The sequence below is a fragment of the Entelurus aequoreus genome, linkage group LG28 (assembly GCF_033978785.1).
Source record: "Entelurus aequoreus isolate RoL-2023_Sb linkage group LG28, RoL_Eaeq_v1.1, whole genome shotgun sequence".
NCBI lineage: Eukaryota > Metazoa > Chordata > Actinopteri > Syngnathiformes > Syngnathidae > Entelurus > Entelurus aequoreus.
This window is the reverse complement of record NC_084758.1, coordinates 15923784-15940292: the sequence shown is the minus strand read 5'-3', so window position 1 is coordinate 15940292 and position 16509 is coordinate 15923784. Positions and strand designations below refer to the sequence as shown.

At 42.0% G+C, this 16509-nt stretch overlaps 1 protein-coding gene across 2 annotated transcripts; it reads left to right on the top strand.

Moving 5' to 3' along the window:
- Positions 1–12443, top strand: LOC133644890 (gastrula zinc finger protein XlCGF17.1-like). 2 transcript variants are annotated; one of them, XM_062039644.1, is made up of 3 exons: positions 1–245; positions 6335–7353; positions 11924–12443. In XM_062039644.1, the coding sequence occupies exons 2-3, from the start codon at positions 6385–6387 to the stop codon at positions 11984–11986; spliced, it is 1032 nt and encodes a 343-aa protein (XP_061895628.1). In that variant the 5' UTR covers positions 1–245; positions 6335–6384; the 3' UTR covers positions 11987–12443. The 2 variants fall into 2 exon arrangements, with proteins under 2 accessions (XP_061895628.1, XP_061895627.1); XM_062039643.1 differs by lacking the exon at positions 11924–12443 and having other exon boundaries at positions 6335–8013.
- The last annotated feature ends 4066 nt before the right edge of the window (positions 12444–16509 follow it).

The following is a 16509-nucleotide window of genomic DNA, read 5'->3' as shown; positions in this document are numbered from 1 at the left end:
CGCAACATAGCAGTGTGGTCTTTAAGCCTGCATTCATTCCTCCATTTTTACGTTTGTACTCATTCGTCAATCGTATGAAGAACTGAGTTTAATTAATCCTTCGTGTCTGGATTAACTCAAATCGTCTCAGTGAACGTTGAAGTGTCTCGTCTCAGGCTTAGCTTGCTAGCTAGCTTAGTTTAGCTTGCTAGCTGCTAACAAAGAGACACGAAAGTGATCAACACATCGCTAAGCAGAGATCAAGTGTGAGTATAAAGTGTTGTGATTGTGTAAAAAAAAATGTATAATATAGCAATGGTAAGACTAGTGTTGGTGAATCAGCGACTAACTGGCTGTTGAATAAATATGTGTAGTGTTAGAAATAACGATTTATTTTTTTTGATTGATTTAAACTTGTATTAATAGGTTGCACAGTACAGTACATATTCCGTACAATTGACCACTAAATGGTAACACCCCAATAAGTTTTTCAACTTGTTTAAGTCGGGGATTGATTCATGATACAGCTATATACTATCATCATAATACAGTCATCACACAAGATAATCATCAGAGTATATACATTGAATTATTTACATTATGTACAATCCGGGGTGTGGGATATGGAGGGGGGGAGGGGGTGGGGGGGTTAAGTTTGGTTGGTATCAACACTTCAGTCATCAACAATTGCATCATCAGAGAAATGGACATTGGAACAGTGTAGCTCTGACTTGGTAGGATATGTACAGCAAGTATTGGACACAGAGAGAGAGATCAGAAATTATAAGAAAAGGTGTCTACATTCGATTGTTTACATTTGATTATTTACAATCCAAGGAGGTATGAGGAAGGGAGGGTGTTAGTTTAGGGTTGTAGTTGCCTGCAGGTGTTCTTTTAGTGCGGTTTTGAAGGAGGATAGAGATGCCCTTTCTTTTACACCTGTTGGGAGTGCATTCCATATTGATGTGGCATAGAAAGAGAATGAGTTAAGACCTTTGTTAGATCGGAATCTGGGTTTAACGTGGTTAGTGGAGCTCCCCCTGGTGTTGTGGTTATGGAAGTAGTTTGACATGTACTTCGGTATCAGGGAGGTGTTGCGGATTTTATATTCTAGGCTCAGTGCAAGTTGTTTTACTCTGTCCTCCACCCTGAGCCAGCCCGCTTTGGAGAAGTGGGTAGGAGTGAGGTGTGATCTGGGGTGGAGGTCTAGAAGTAATCTGACTAGCTTGTTCTGGGATGTTTGGAGTCTAGATTTGAGGGTTTTGGAGGTGCTGGGGTACCAGGTGCATGCGTAATCGAAAAAGGGTTGAACGAGAGTTCCCGCTAGAATCTTCATGGTGCTTTTGTTGACCAGAGAGGAGATTCTATAGAGAAATCTCGTTCGTTGGTTGACCTTTTTGATTACCTTGGTTGCCATTTTATCACAGGAAAGATTAGCCTCAAGAATGGAACCTATGTAGGTGACCTCATCTTTCCTGGTGATAACAATGTCACCCACTTTTATAGTGAAGTCACTGACTTTCTTACGGTTGATGTGGGACCCAAATAGGATGGATTCCGTTTTACCTAAGTGTATGGATAGCTTGTTGTCAGCAAGCCAGGTGCAAATTCTACAGAGTTCGGCACTGAGGATTTTCTCCACCTGTGACTTGTCCTTGCCGGATACCAGCAGGGCCGAGTCATCCGCAAACAAAAACAATTCACAGTCGCATGCTGATGACATGTCGTTTATGTATATTAGGAACAGTAAAGGCCCTAATATACTGCCTTGGGGGACTCCACAGTTTACTGAGGGGGGGGGGGACACAGTGCCGTTCACCTCTACCACCTGTTCCCTGCCCTCCAAGTAAGATTGCATCCAGCTCGATGAGGTTTTATCAAATCCGATTGCTCTGAGCTTATCCAACAGTATAGCGTGGTTAACGGTGTCAAAGGCCTTCTGAAGGTCCAGCATGACCATGCCGCAGTATTTGCCCGCGTCCACCTCATGTTTGATGTGGTCGGTCAGATAGAGAAGGCATGTGTCAGTGGAGTGGTTAGTTCTGAAGCCGGATTGGAATTTGTACATGAGTTTATTAGTGGCAAGGTATCTATCGACCTGTTCATAAACTATTTTTTCCATTACTTTTTAAATGGAACTGAGAATAGAAACAGGTCGGTAGTTGCCAGGTTCTAATTTGCTTCCTTTTTTAAAGAGGGGAGTTACTCTTGCTATTTTGAAATTTTTGGGTACTTGGCCTTGAGTAATTGAGAGGTTTATTAAGTGCGTGATGATGGGGGCAATGGTGGTGGCAGAGTCCCTGAGGAATCTGGAGGGGATATTGTCAAAGCCGGTGGCCTTGTTTGGGTGGAGCGTGCTCAATTTTTTAATCACCTCGTCAGCTGAGACCATTTCTAATTTGAAATCATTGTTGGATACTCCTAGCTTTCTGTAGAAGGCTTTAATGTGTTCTACACCAAAGCGACCAGAGTGGTGGGACAGCTTGTTGACTAGAATTGTGGCTATGCTGGTGAAAAAGGTGTTAAGTTTGCTTTCTACCTCCATTTTGTTTGTAATGAGGGAGTCACCCTCCTTGATGTTGATGTTGGTGAGTCTGGTTTTAAGTTTCTGGCTGCAACCAGGAAGCTGGTTGTTGAGGATTTTCCAGAGCTCACGTGGCTTATTTGTGTTTTCATCTATTTTGTCGGAGGCGGAACTTTCTAGAAAAAAAAAGTTTACTTGATTATTACCATGAAAGAACAAGTTGGAATAAGTTAACTTTATGCATGCACATTGCACATTACATTTCAGACGAGCATTGTCAAGAAATGATAGTAGTTGGTTGTGGTTATAATATAAAAATTGTATTTGCACAAAACTAATAACAATAGTTATATAATAAGAACAACTGCATTGTTTCCCTCATGGCAGCGGGCAGTATTGAGCATACGTCATCTAATTTGCATAATTGAATATGTGGCATTTTATCTGTATCAATGTGTCCTTTTCTTGTTACGTGATCTCTTTTTGCTTGATTTTCTAGATGAGTTTGGCAGATAAGTAAACAGCCCTTTGAATTAGAAATGAACAACAAATTGAGGTTGTTTATTGATTAATATCCACAATAAAGTGACAGTAAAAGTAAGTACACAAAGGAAAGTATGTTAATATACACACAAAGGAAGGAAGGAAGAGACCAGAATATGTTGATTGACAGTCTAAAAGTAATCACTCCTTATTTTCGCAGTTTTATGCATTTTTATGTATACATTATTAAAAATTCAAATCCAATTGCAATTTTGGAGAGAAAAATCGCAATTAGGTTTTCTTGTCAAAATCATGCAGCCCCAATGTGTGTATGATACATGATTGACAGCCAGGAGAGCCCAAGTTTGACAAACATAAACATCATTATGCTTAAACCATTATTGCTAACATATGCTAGCCTTTGGTGGTGTTTATGTATTTTTTGCTTTAAAAATGCCATCTTAGTCGTGACATACACCATCTTTAAATACAAACCCCAAAACCAGTGAAGTTGGCATGTTGTGTAATTTCTAAATAAAAACAGAATATTATGATTTTCAAGTCCTTTTCAACTTATATTCAATTGAATAGACTGCAAAGACAAGATATTTAATGTTCCAACTGACAAACTTATTTTTTTTTTGTGCAAATAATCATTGACTTAGAATTTAATGGCAGCAACACATTGCAGAAAAGTTGTCACAGGGGCATCTTTACCACTGTGTTACATGGCCTTTCCTTTTAACAACACTCAGTAAACCTTTGGGAACTGAGGAGACACATTTTTGAAGCTTTTCAGGTGGAATTCTTTCCCATTCTTGCTTGATGTACAGCTTAAGTTGTTCAACAGTCCGGGGGTCTCCGTTGTGGTATTTTAGGCTTCATAATGCGCCACACATTTTCAATGGGAGACAGGTCTGGACTACAGGCAGGCCAGTCTAGTACCCGCACTCTTTTACTATGAAGCCACGCTGTTGTAACACGTAGCTTGGCATTGTCTTGCTGAAATAAGCAGGGGCGTCCATGAAAATGTTGCATGGATGGCAACATATGTTGCTCCAAAACCTGTATGTACCTTTCAGCATTAATGGCGCCTTCACAGATGTGTAAGTTACCCATGCCTTGGGCACTAATGCACCCCCATACCATCACATATGCTGGCTTTTGAACTTGGTGCCTATAACAATCCAGATGGTTCTTTTCCTCTTTGTTCCGTTGGACACGACGTCTACAATTTCCAAAAACAATTAGAAATGTGGACTCGTCAGACCACAGAACACATTTCCACTTTGTATCAGTCCATCTTAGATGAGCTCGGGCCCAGAAGCAACAAACTGTAGTTACTGACAGTGGTTTTCTGAAGTGTTCCTGAGCCCATGTGGTGATATCCTTTACACACTGATGTCGGGTTTTGTGCAGTATGCCTGAAGGATTGAAGGTCACGGGCATTCAATGTTGGTTTTCAGCCTTGCTGCTTGCGTGCAGTGATTTCTCCAGATTCTCTGAACCTTTTGATGATATCATGGACCGTAGATGGTGAACTCTCAAAATATCCTTGCAATAGCTGGTTGAGAAATGTTGTTCTTAAACAATTTGCTCAGGCTCAGGCATGTGTTCCCAAATTCAAATTCAAATGACAACGACTACGACCAAAAATATCAATGGAAGTGCTGATTTAACACAGACAAACCATTCTTAACCACAATCAATGTGCTTGTTTTGTAAAGGTAGTGCTAATATTAAAGTCCAAAACCTAAAACCAGTGAAGTTGGCACGTTGTGTAAATGGTACATAAAACACAATGCAATGATTTGCAAATCCTTTTCAACTTATATTCAATTGAATAGACTGCAAAGACAAGATATTTAATGTTCCAACTGGAAAACTTTATTTTTTGCAAATATTAGCTCATTTGGAATTTGATGCCTTTAACATGTTTCAAAAAAGCTGGCACAAGCAGCAAAAAAGACTGAGAACGTTGAGGAATGCTCATCAAACACTTATTTGGAACATCCCACAGGTGAACAGGCTAATTGGGAACAGGTGGGTGCCATGATTGGGTATAAAAGCAGCTTCCATGAAATGCTCAGTCATTCACAAACAAGGATGCGGCGAGGGTCACCACTTTGTCAACAAATGCGTGAGCAAATTGTTGAACAGTTTAAGAACAACATTTCTCAACCAGCTATTGCAAGGAATTTAGTGATTTCACCATCTACGGTCCGTTATATCATCAAAAGTTTGAGAGAATCTGGAGAAATCACTGCACGTAAGCGATGATATTACGGACCTTCGATCCCTCAGGCGGTACTGCATCAAAAAGCGACATCAGTGTGTAAAGGATATCACCAAATGGGCTCAGGAACACTTCAGAAACCCACTGTCAGTAACTACAGTTGGTCGCTATATCTGTAAGTGTAAGTTAAAACTCTCCTATGCAAGGCGAAAACCGTTTATCAACAACACCCAGAAACGCCGTCGGCTTCGCTGGGCCTGAGCTCATCTAAGATGGACTGATGCAAAGTGGAAAAGTGTTCTGTGGTCTGACGAGTCCACATTTCAAATTGTTTTTGTAAACTGTGGACGTCGTGTCCTCCGGACCAAAGAGGAAAAGAACCATCCGGATTGTTCTAGGCGCAAAGTTGAAAAGCCAGCATTTGTGATGGTATGGGGGTGTATTAGTGCCCAAGACATGGGTAACTTACACATCTGTGAAGGCGCCATTAAGGCTGAAAGGTACATACAGGTTTTGGAGCAACATATGTTGCCATCCAAGCAACGTTACCATGGACGCCCCTGCTTATTTCAGCAAGACAATGCCAAGCCACGTGTTACATCAACGTGGCTTCATAGTAAAAGAGTGTGGGTACTAGACTGGCCTGCCTGTAGTCCAGACCTGTCTCCCATTGAAAATGTGTGGCGCATTATAAAGCCTAAAATAGCACAACGGAGACCCCCGGACTGTTGAACAACTTAAGCTGTACATCAAGCAACAATGGGAAAGAATTCCACCTGAGAAGCTTCAAAAATGTGTCTCCTCAGTTCCCAAACGTTTACTGAGTGTTGTTAAAAGGAAAGGCCGTGTAACACAGTGGTAAAAATGCCCCTGTGCCAACTTTTTGCCGTAAAATTCTAAGTTAATGATTATTTGCAAAAAGAAAGTTTGAACATTAAATATCTTGTCTTTGCAGTCTATTCAATTGAATATAAGTTGAAAAGGATTTGCAAATCATTGTATTCTGTTTTTATTTACGAATTACACAACGTGCCAACTTCACTGGTTTTGGGTTTTGCAAATGCCTCATGTGATTGACAAAAGCTGGGTGTTTGTCGTCTTGTGTCCTTCAGAGGTCTGTGGAGAACCTCTTCTCTCCGAGCAACAGAAGTGGAGCTTTAAGATGGAGCAGGAGGAGCCACAGCCCTGCCCCTTCAAAGAGGAAAAGGAGTTGACACAGACGCCTCGCCTTCAAAATGAAGAGGCGGACCCACTGACCCTCCGCCTTAAAGAGGAGGAGGAGGAACACAGCATCAGTCAGGAGGGAGAGCGGCTTGAACGGCTGGAGGAGTTGCCAGTGATCCGTGTTATCGTGAAGAGTGAAGACGACGAGGTCAAGGGTGAAAGTGCGGAGAAGAGAGGGGCGGAGCCTCTGAGCAGCAGCTCAACTCAACACATCCGTGGAGGATCACAATCCGACGAGCTCTTAGCGCCACTGTCAGATAGTGACACTGATGATGAAGGCTCTAAAGCTGATAAGACATGTCACACTGACAACACAAGCTTTCAATGTTCTCGCTGTGACAAAACCTTTAACCACCATTGTCGCCTGAAAGTACACATGAGAATACACACCGGAGAAAAACCCTTCTCCTGCTCAGAATGCGGGAAATGTTTTCTACGGAAAAATGGGTTGAAAGAACACATGCAAACGCACACTGGTAAAAAACCTTTCATTTGTTCAATCTGTGGTAAAGATTTTGTACAGAGACATTATTTAGAAATACACATGAGAATACACACCGGGGAAAAACCTTTCTCATGTTCAATCTGCGGCAAAAGCTTCATAAAAAGTCCAAGTTTGAAACTGCACATGAGGACACACACCAAAGAAACCCCTTTCACCTGTTCCATCTGCGGCAAAAGTTTTGTGGAAAGTAACAATTTCAAAGTGCACATGAGAACGCACACCGGGGAAAAACCCTTCGTCTGTTCAATCTGCGGCAAAGGCTTTGCGCAGAGTCAACATCTGAAAGGACACATGAGAATACACACCGGCGAAAAACCCTATTCCTGTTCGAGCTGCAACAAAAGCTTTTGTGACCGATCGACGCTTGTGAAACACACGAGAACGCACACCGGTGAGAAGGTGGTGAGTTGCAGTGTGTGCGATGAGAGATTCGCTTACAAGTACCAGTGTGAGAAACACAAGTGTGCTGGTGAGAACAGCAGCGGCCAATGAAGATGCAGGATTTTCTTTCACTTTCTAACAACATCAGCACATATAACCATACTTGCCAACCCTCCCGATTTTCCCGGGAGACTCCCGAATTTCAGGGCCCCTCCCGAAAATCTCACGGGGCAACCATTCTCCCGATTTCCACCCGGACAACAATATTGGGGGCGTGCTTTAAAGGCACTGCCTTTAGCGTCCTCTCTCACCTGAAAAGGAGACTATTATATATGTCTCTGTTATCCATAGGTTTATCTATAAGCCATAAAGTAGGCAGCTATTTCTCAGCGTGTGTTTATTCCAGCCGGCACGTTAATACACTGACGCACAACATCCGGATTCCCATCATGCATTGCTTCAAAACTACAGCAAGTGGTAATGTCCAAAAACATAACAGAGACGAAGCAGAAGAACGAAGAAGAGACATGGTGACGACGAGTAAGAAGAAGAAGTACGCTTGCAAGTTCCAAAATGATTGGAAAAAATCATTTTAGTTCCTCCAGGACAGCTGGAAGGGGAAGGGGTATGCTGCCTGCACATTTTGTAGATCAGACTTTTAGGTGTGTGTATAGGTGTAAATAAATGAACACTGAAATTCAAGTATTTCTTTTATATATATATATATATATATATATATATATATATATATATATATATATATATATATATATATATATATATATATATATATATATATATATATATATATATATATATATATATATATATATAATGAAATAAATATATATATATATATATATATATATATATATATATATATATATATATATATATATATATATATATATATATATATATAATGAAATAAATAAATATATATATATATATATATATATATATATATATATATATATAGCTAGAATTCACTGAAAGTCAAGTATTTATTTTATTTACCGTATTTTTCGGACTATAAGTCAGTTTTTTTCATAGTTTGGCCTGGGGGTGCGACTTATACTCAGGATAAATAAATGGGTTATACTTGTATAGCGCTTTGACAGTATTTCTACATTCACCCATAACACAGACATTCACACACTGATAGCGGGAGCTGCCATGCAAGGCGCTAACCAGCAGCCATCAGGAGCAAGGGTGAAGTGTCTTGCCCAAGGACACAACAGATGTGACTAGGATGGTAGAAGGGAGTGACTTATGTGTGAAATTATTACCACATTACCGTAAAATATCTAATATTATTTAGCTCATTCACGTAAGAGACTAGACGTATAAGACGTCATGGGATTTAGCGATTAGGAGTGACAGATTGTTTGGTAAACGTATAGCATGTTCTATATGTTATAGTTATTTGAATGACTCTTACCATAATATGTTACGTTAACATACCAGGCACGTTCTCAGTTGGTTATTTATGCCTCATATAACGTACACTTATTCAGCCTGTTGTTCACTATTCTTTATTTATTTTAAATTGCCTTTCAAATGTCTATTCTTGGTGTTGGGTTTTATCAAATACATTCCCCCAAAAAATGCGACTTATACTCCAGTGCGACTTATATATGTTTTTTTCCTTCTTTATTATGCATTTTCGGCCGGTGGGACTTATACTCCGGAGCGACTTATACTCAGAAAAATACGGTATATATATAAATATATAAGAAATACTTGAATTTCAGTGAATTCTAGCTATAAATATACTCCCCCCCCCCCCCCCCCCCCCCCATCTCCCGAATTCGGAGGTCTCAAGGTTGGCAAGTATGCTTATAACTATGACATCTTTGTTGTGTCAAACACAATCTTGTTAATATGCTTTTACCTCTTATAGATGAGATATTTCAGTCCAGTACATGCATTTATATACAGCATTGTGTACTTTAAAGGCCTACTGAAATGAAATGTTTTTATTTAAACGGGGATAGCAGATCCTTTCTATGTGTCATACTTGATCATTTCGCGATATTGCCATATTTTTGCTGAAAGGGTTTGGTAGAGAACATCGACGATAAAGTTCACAACTTTTGGTCGCTAATAAAAAAAAGCCTTGCCTGTACCGGAAGTAGCGTGACGTCACAGGTTGAAAGGCTCCTCACATTTCCCCATTGTTTACACCAGCAGCGAGAGCGATTCGGACCGAGAAAGCGACGATTACCCCATTAATTTGAGCGAGGATGAAAGATTTGTGGATGAGGAACGTGAGAGTGAAGGACTAGAGTGCAGGACGTATCTTTTTTCACTCTGACCGTATTTTAGGTACAAGGGCTCTTTGGGTTCCACACTTTCTCCTTTTTCTATTGTGGATCACAGATTTTTATTTTAAACCACCTCGGATACTATATCCTCTTGAAAATGAGAGTCGAGAACGCGAAATGGACATTCACAGTGACTTTTATCTCCACGACAATACATCGGCGAAGCACTTTAGCTACGGAGCTAACATGATAGCATCGTGCTTAAATGCAGATAGAAACAAAATAAATAAGCCCCTGACTGGAAGGATAGACAGCAGATCAACAACACTACTATCAGGAGACACCGAACCAAACACTGGACCTGTAACTACACGGTTAATGCTGTGCCGCCTGTCGAAGCCTAGCAATGCTGTTGCTAACGACGCCATTGAAGCTAACTTAGCTACGGGACCTCGTCAGAGCTATGCTAAAAACATTAGCGCTCCACCTACGCCAGCCCTCATCTGCTCATCAACACCCGTGCTCACCTGCGTTCCAGCGATCGACGGCGCGACGAAGGACTTCACCCGATCATCGATGCGGCTAGCGTCGGACAGCGCGTCTGCTATCCAACTCGAAGTCCTCCTGGTTGTGTTGCTGCAGCCAGCCGCTAATACACCGATCCCACCTACAGCTTTCTTCTTTGCAGTTTCCATTGTTCATTAAACAAATTGCAAAAGATTCACCAACACAGATGTCCAGAATACTGTGGAATTTTGTGATGAAAACAGAGCTGTTTGTATTGTGATACAATGGTGTCCGAAAACTTCCGCTTCAACCATCGACGTCACGCGCATACGTCATCATACATAGACGTTTTCAACCGGAAGTTTCGCAGGAAATTTAAAATTGCACTTTATAAGTTAACCCGGCCGTATTGGCATGTGTTGCAATGTTAAGATTTCATCATTGATATATAAACTATCAGACTGCGTGGTCGGTAGTAGTGGCTTTCAGTAGGTCTTTGAAAAAAAATGAACAGAACAATTTGACGGAAAAGGTGAAAGTAAACAGTACAAAACATATGTTACATACCATAAACATTTCTTGTGTATATAGAGATTCATCATTCACTTTTATGCTTCGTTTTTATATAGGCTTTTAAAACAATAAGGTGTTGAATATTTTAATTTCTAGCGCGAAATTATTCCATAGACGAACTCCTTTTTAATGATTTAGATATTTATTTGACATTTGATCACACCTTTGCTTTTGTCACACCGCGGTGAGGGATGTCTTGTCTTGGTTTCTTCTGTCTTGTGAATTGCATGTTTTAGTTTGAAAAGTAACTCCTCTCGTTCCTTTTGTGTCATCAGTCTGATGTCATCCCTGACCCCTGATTGTTTCCACCTGTTCCCATTTACCCTCATGTTTCTTATAAGCCCACGGCTACCTTCTTTTTGTGCCCAGATTGTCTCGTTTATTCGTGCCTCTCTAGCATCCTGTCCTTGCCTTGCCTCGTCTCGTGTTTGAATACCTTGATCCTGAATTCCTTCGTTGATATTTTGAGTTTTCTTTTTCTCCTCCTCAGCAGAGTGATCTTGTGTTGTTTAGTTTTTCAGCCAAAGTGGTGAGTTTTCAGTTTTTCTTACAGTCAATTTTTTGAGTGACATTTTTTGTTAACCTTTATTAGATTAGAGACCGTGTAGAAGTTTCATAGCCATTGTTTATTACTCCTGTTGGAGCGTTTTTTTGTTTGTTTATAGTAAATTTCATAGAATATACGGCGCTAAGTATAATTCGTTGTTGTTTTTGTGTTTTCCTCCTTTCGGAGTGATTTTCGGTTGTTCCTTTTTTTTTGGAACCTTTTTCGCCGACTATTTTAGTTATAGCCTATTTGAATTGCCCTGACTCTGGAAGGGAAAGGAAGCTTTCAAAATAAAAGCCTGCCGAATTCATCCCTACTCTGCATCTGAGTCCTATCTTTTGACCAAACCCTTCTTAGTTCATATTTAGCTGAAACTTCTTCTGGACCACTTTGAGAAGCATTTTGTTATTTACTTTATACATAATTTGAGCAGTTGTGCTTAATACAAAATAATGTCCTTTTAAAATGTGTAACTATGAATTATGTGTTGGGTTTCCATAGTCCATTTAATTAATTGTCTGTATTACTCTCTTTTGTAATATGAATCTTTTTTTTGTAATTATTTATTTATGTCCCCAGACTTTTATTCAATACGCAATGTATGATTCAACAAAGGTTGGGTACAATAAATGTATTTGTTTTGTATGTATTTTTTCTATTTAATATTGGAGTCCTTTTTTGATGTATTGGTCTTTAGGGCGCCGTGACTCAGATGGTCGAGCGGCCGTCTAGCAACTTGAGGGTTCCAACTTGCGTCTAAGCTGGGGAACAATAGTCTGTTGAAGATCAACTGTCCGCCCCCCCCTACTGGAGAGACAGTTAGCAGCTCGGAAAGACGGCACCTGGGACAGTATGGGTTAGCACCCCAGCCTGTATCTTTCGTGAGAAAGAACCCAAAATAAGCTACGGAAAGCCCTACAGAGAAATACCCCCAGGAGATCCCGAGATGGGGGGAGAATGAGATCTCCAATCGGACGGACCCAAGGTTAACGACCCCTGCAAATGAACTGACTACGAGTATGACATGTTTCTGCGGCAGGCTGTGCAAAAATCAACGTGGCTTAAGAATCCACACCAAGCCAGAATGAAATGTTTGGAGCGGGAGAGCGAGGTTCAACGCACAGGTCCTGGACCTGGTGGGACGCAGGAGGAGCCCGGACAGGAGACGCCCCACAGATCCCAGTCCCTCCACACACCGGAGTCTCTCAATCCCAGCAGAGTAGTTCCACAGCAGCGGATTAAATGGCCCCAAGCAAAGAGACGGAGCGAGTGGCTGCAGTTTAATGAGGACGTGTCCAACATCATCCAAGCCACAGCCAAAGGAGATGTCGACAGCAGGCTCCAGGCAATGAGTACCATCATCGTCAGCTATGGCTCAGAAAGATTTGGACGGATGGAGAAGGGCAACACTGAGGCCAACCCCTACACCATGAACCGCAGGGCCACTAAGATACACCAACTGCACCAGAAGCTTCGAACCCTCAGGAAACAGTTCAAGAGAGCTGCTGAGGAGGACAAACAACCTTTAGAAGAGCTGCGCAACATCCTGCGGAAGAAGCTGACAACTCTCTGCAGAGCAGAGTGGCACAGGAGGCGTGGAAGAGAGAGAGCTAGGAAGCGAGCAGCCTTCATTGCCAATCCCTTCCCGTTTGCTAAACAGCTGCTCGGGGACAAGCGCAGTGGCCGGCTTGAGTGCCCAAGAGAGGAAGTGAATCGCTTCCTCCAGAATACCATGAGCGACCCACTGAGGGGACAAGATCTAAGACCCAACAGAGCGCTCATCAGCCCTGCACCACCAACGGCAGAGTTCCAGTTGACAGAGCCCAGTTTGAAGGAGGTTGAAGAGGTCATCAAGGCAGCCCGCTCAGCATCTTCCTCAGACCCCAGTGGTGTACCTTACCTCTTCTACAAGCGCTGTCCAGGGCTTCTCAAGCATCTGTGGAAGACCTTGAAGGTGATCTGGCGAAGGGGGAGAGTGGCCGACCAGTGGAGGTGTGCAGAGGGAGTTTGAATCCCCAATGAGGAGGACTCGAAAAACATCAACCAGTTTCGGACTATCTCGCTTCTGAGTGTGGAAGGGAAGGTGTTCTTTAGCATCGTCTCCCGAAGACTGACCGAGTTTCTCCTCAAGAACAACTACATCGACACTTCAGTGCAGAAGGAGGGGATTCCTGTCTAGAGCACAACGGTGTCGTCACACAGCTCACCAGAGAGGCCCATGAGAGCAGAGGAACTTGCTGTATTGAATAGATAAAAAATTCACCAGCCGCCACTGATTATGATGCATTCTCATTTTAGGCAAAGTATAAGACAATACTTTCTTAACAGTATAATTGTAACCAGGAATAAGTCTTCAAGTAACAATATTCAAATACTAACTGTCATGTCTGTGTTGATCATGTTGTTGTTTGGCCATGTGCTGTTTGTTTTTTGGACGCTTTTTAGTTCCTGGTTTCACTCTCTTGTTTTGTCACCATAGCAACCATTAGTTTTCACCTGTCATGTCACGCACCTGTTTCACGTTTTGAGTCACACACCTGTTTTCACTAATCATGTCACTGTTATTTAAGCCCATTGTTGCCAGGAAGTAAGCCTGGCGACATCACACTCTCTACACACCCTTATGACCCATGCTGCTCTTTTTCATGCCCTTTTCTCGTCCAAGTAAGTTTTCTTTATTCATGCCATAGTTTGCAAGTTTTGTCTTATGTCCATAGTTCTGCCTTTGTGCGAGTTTTTGTTTTTATAGCCAAGTTTTGTACTTCCGCCCTTGTGCGTGCCTTTTGTTTATTCCTTTTTTGAGTCTATTATTAAATCATGTATTTAACTTCACGCCATGTCCGGTCCAAATCATTTGCACCACGGGAGAACAAACCACGCCACAGTCCTAGTCTTGACACTAACATAGTTGGGTAAGACAGAATTTGGTTTTATTCTGAATCCAGTGAAACAGATTGGTGGTTTTAGCTGATATAAAGACTTTCAAGTTTTTATATATGTTTATGTTTAAGTATTTGGCAGACGCTTTTATCCAAAGCGACATACATAAAAAATACATATAAAACAGCCACTGTAAACATTATCATTTAAGGGAAGAATGTAATACAAAATATCAATACAAAGTGTCAAAACAGAATAAACTCTCTGCTGCTGCAGCAACAGAGATACAGTCTAAAGGTCCCTAAGATATATAGATACTGTATCTAATGTATTAATACATTGTTTGTGTCGGATATACGCATGTTTATATAACCTAATCATATTGTTTCTTCAACTTAAAAATAGCTGACCGTTTTTTTCCCCCTTCTCTGGGATTATATTCCCAGTTTTGATCTCGGACGTCTGGTCACTTATAGCATATAAGAATATTCTATTACTGTCAAGCAAACTATGAATAATAAAACACGCCAAAACATGTGTCCTTTATCATAGCTACACGTAGGACAAAAAAACGTGTGAAAATCAGTGGTATTCAGTGAGGTAAGATGAATTAAATGCGCTGACAGTTCATTGCTCCTGCCAAATGAATTGCACTGAGTGGAGCGGATCACCACTCCAAGATGGCGGCCCGCGTCTCGTCAGCGCCAGTAGGCAGTAGCGCTCGATGCTGCGTCTACTTATAAGATGTGTGGAAGTCTTCCTCCCTCCGGGTTCCATGGACCACCAAGGACAGACATGACTGCAGCAGTTTCGTGAATTTGTTTATTTTTCAATAAACCTCTGTGCCCGTCGGGTCGCTTTTCAGCTCCTCCTCCAACTGCTCGCTCTGCCGGTTGCTTTTCAGCCGCCCACGTCGTCCTCTGTGTCGCGCTCTCGGTGGCTTTCGCTCTGCATCCACTGGCTCTCCAACTCCTTCTGCCTCGTCCTCCTCTGCTGCTGCCCTTTTACACAGTGACAGGGGATTACAGAACTGCGCCCAGCTGGGCGATCCGCGCACCTGATGTCCATTTCGGAGCCGGTCCCGGCGCGCCCCGCCTCGCTGCCGGTCCGCCGGCCACGCCTCCTCGCCACCATCTTGGAGTCGGCCTCGGCGTGCCCCACCTCGCTGCAGGTCTGCTGGCCACGCCTCCTCACAGTCCTCCATCGCCAGACGCAAGCCGGGACTCTGACCGGCTGAGCCTACTCCCCCCGCCCCCTTTTTAGGGAGCGGGAAAGGCCGACTGGCCACGGCCACATGTGCCCCCGGTCTTCTCTTCCTTTTTCCCTTTTTGTTTGATTTCTTCATCTTGTTCTTCTTCTTGTTCTTCTTCTTCTACTTCTTCTGCGGCGTGGCGAAGTTGGTAGAGTGGCCGTGCCAGCAATCGGAGGGTTACTGGTTACTGGGGTTCAATCCCCACCTTCTACCATCCTAGTCACGTCCGTTGTGTCCTTGGGCAAGACACTTCACCCTTGCTCCTGATGGCTGCTGGTTAGCGCCTTGCATGGCAGCTCCCGCCATCAGTGTGTGAATGTGTGTGTGAATGTGGAAATACTGTCAAAGCGCGTTGAGTACCTTGAAGGTAGAAAAGCGCCATACAAGTATAACCCATTTATCATTTACTTCTTCTTCTACTTCTTCTTCTTCTCTTTCTTCTTCTTCTTTTTCTTCTTCTTTGTCTTCTTCTTCTGTCTTCTTCTTTTATTTCTTGTTCTTGTTCTTGTTCTTCTTCTTGTTCTTCTTCTCCTTCTTCTTCTTCCCATTCTTCGTCCCAATCTTCATCACAATCTTCGTCCCAATCTTCATCACAATCTTCATCACCTTCTTTTTCCACGGGGGGCCATTTGCTCAGTCGGTAGGTGAATAAAAAAACATGACTAAGTAACCAAAGAAGAAGACTTCAGTATAGACCATGTAAACATTTTCAATAAAGTGTAAGGCCTGAGAAAACAAGCATCTGAAACCTTTTTTTTCTTTTCAAGACAACATAATAACTCTGTTTGACAAGTAAAACAATTTCCAAATGGTTCAACAAAAAGGTCAGCTATTTAAGAAAGATAAAATCGGTGTTTATAAAGTTCACATGACAACACTGATTACCAACAGAAGTGCTGCTGCTTCCTGTTTTTGTCAGTGGCTGCACTTGTGGTTAACACATTTGAATTGTAATTATTACAAGGTTCCAATCCTACATAGCTGGCTTAGTAATTATAAGCAAGTACGAGTTGCCTGTGTAACTCTTCTGGCCTCTAAATTTGGTTTTGCCGCTGCAAAATGGCTACCATCAAATCTTGACTTTGTAAACTAAGATAAGAAAAAAAAACTGGAAGAGGCAATTCCTGGAGGAATGGCGTGTGAACGCTCCA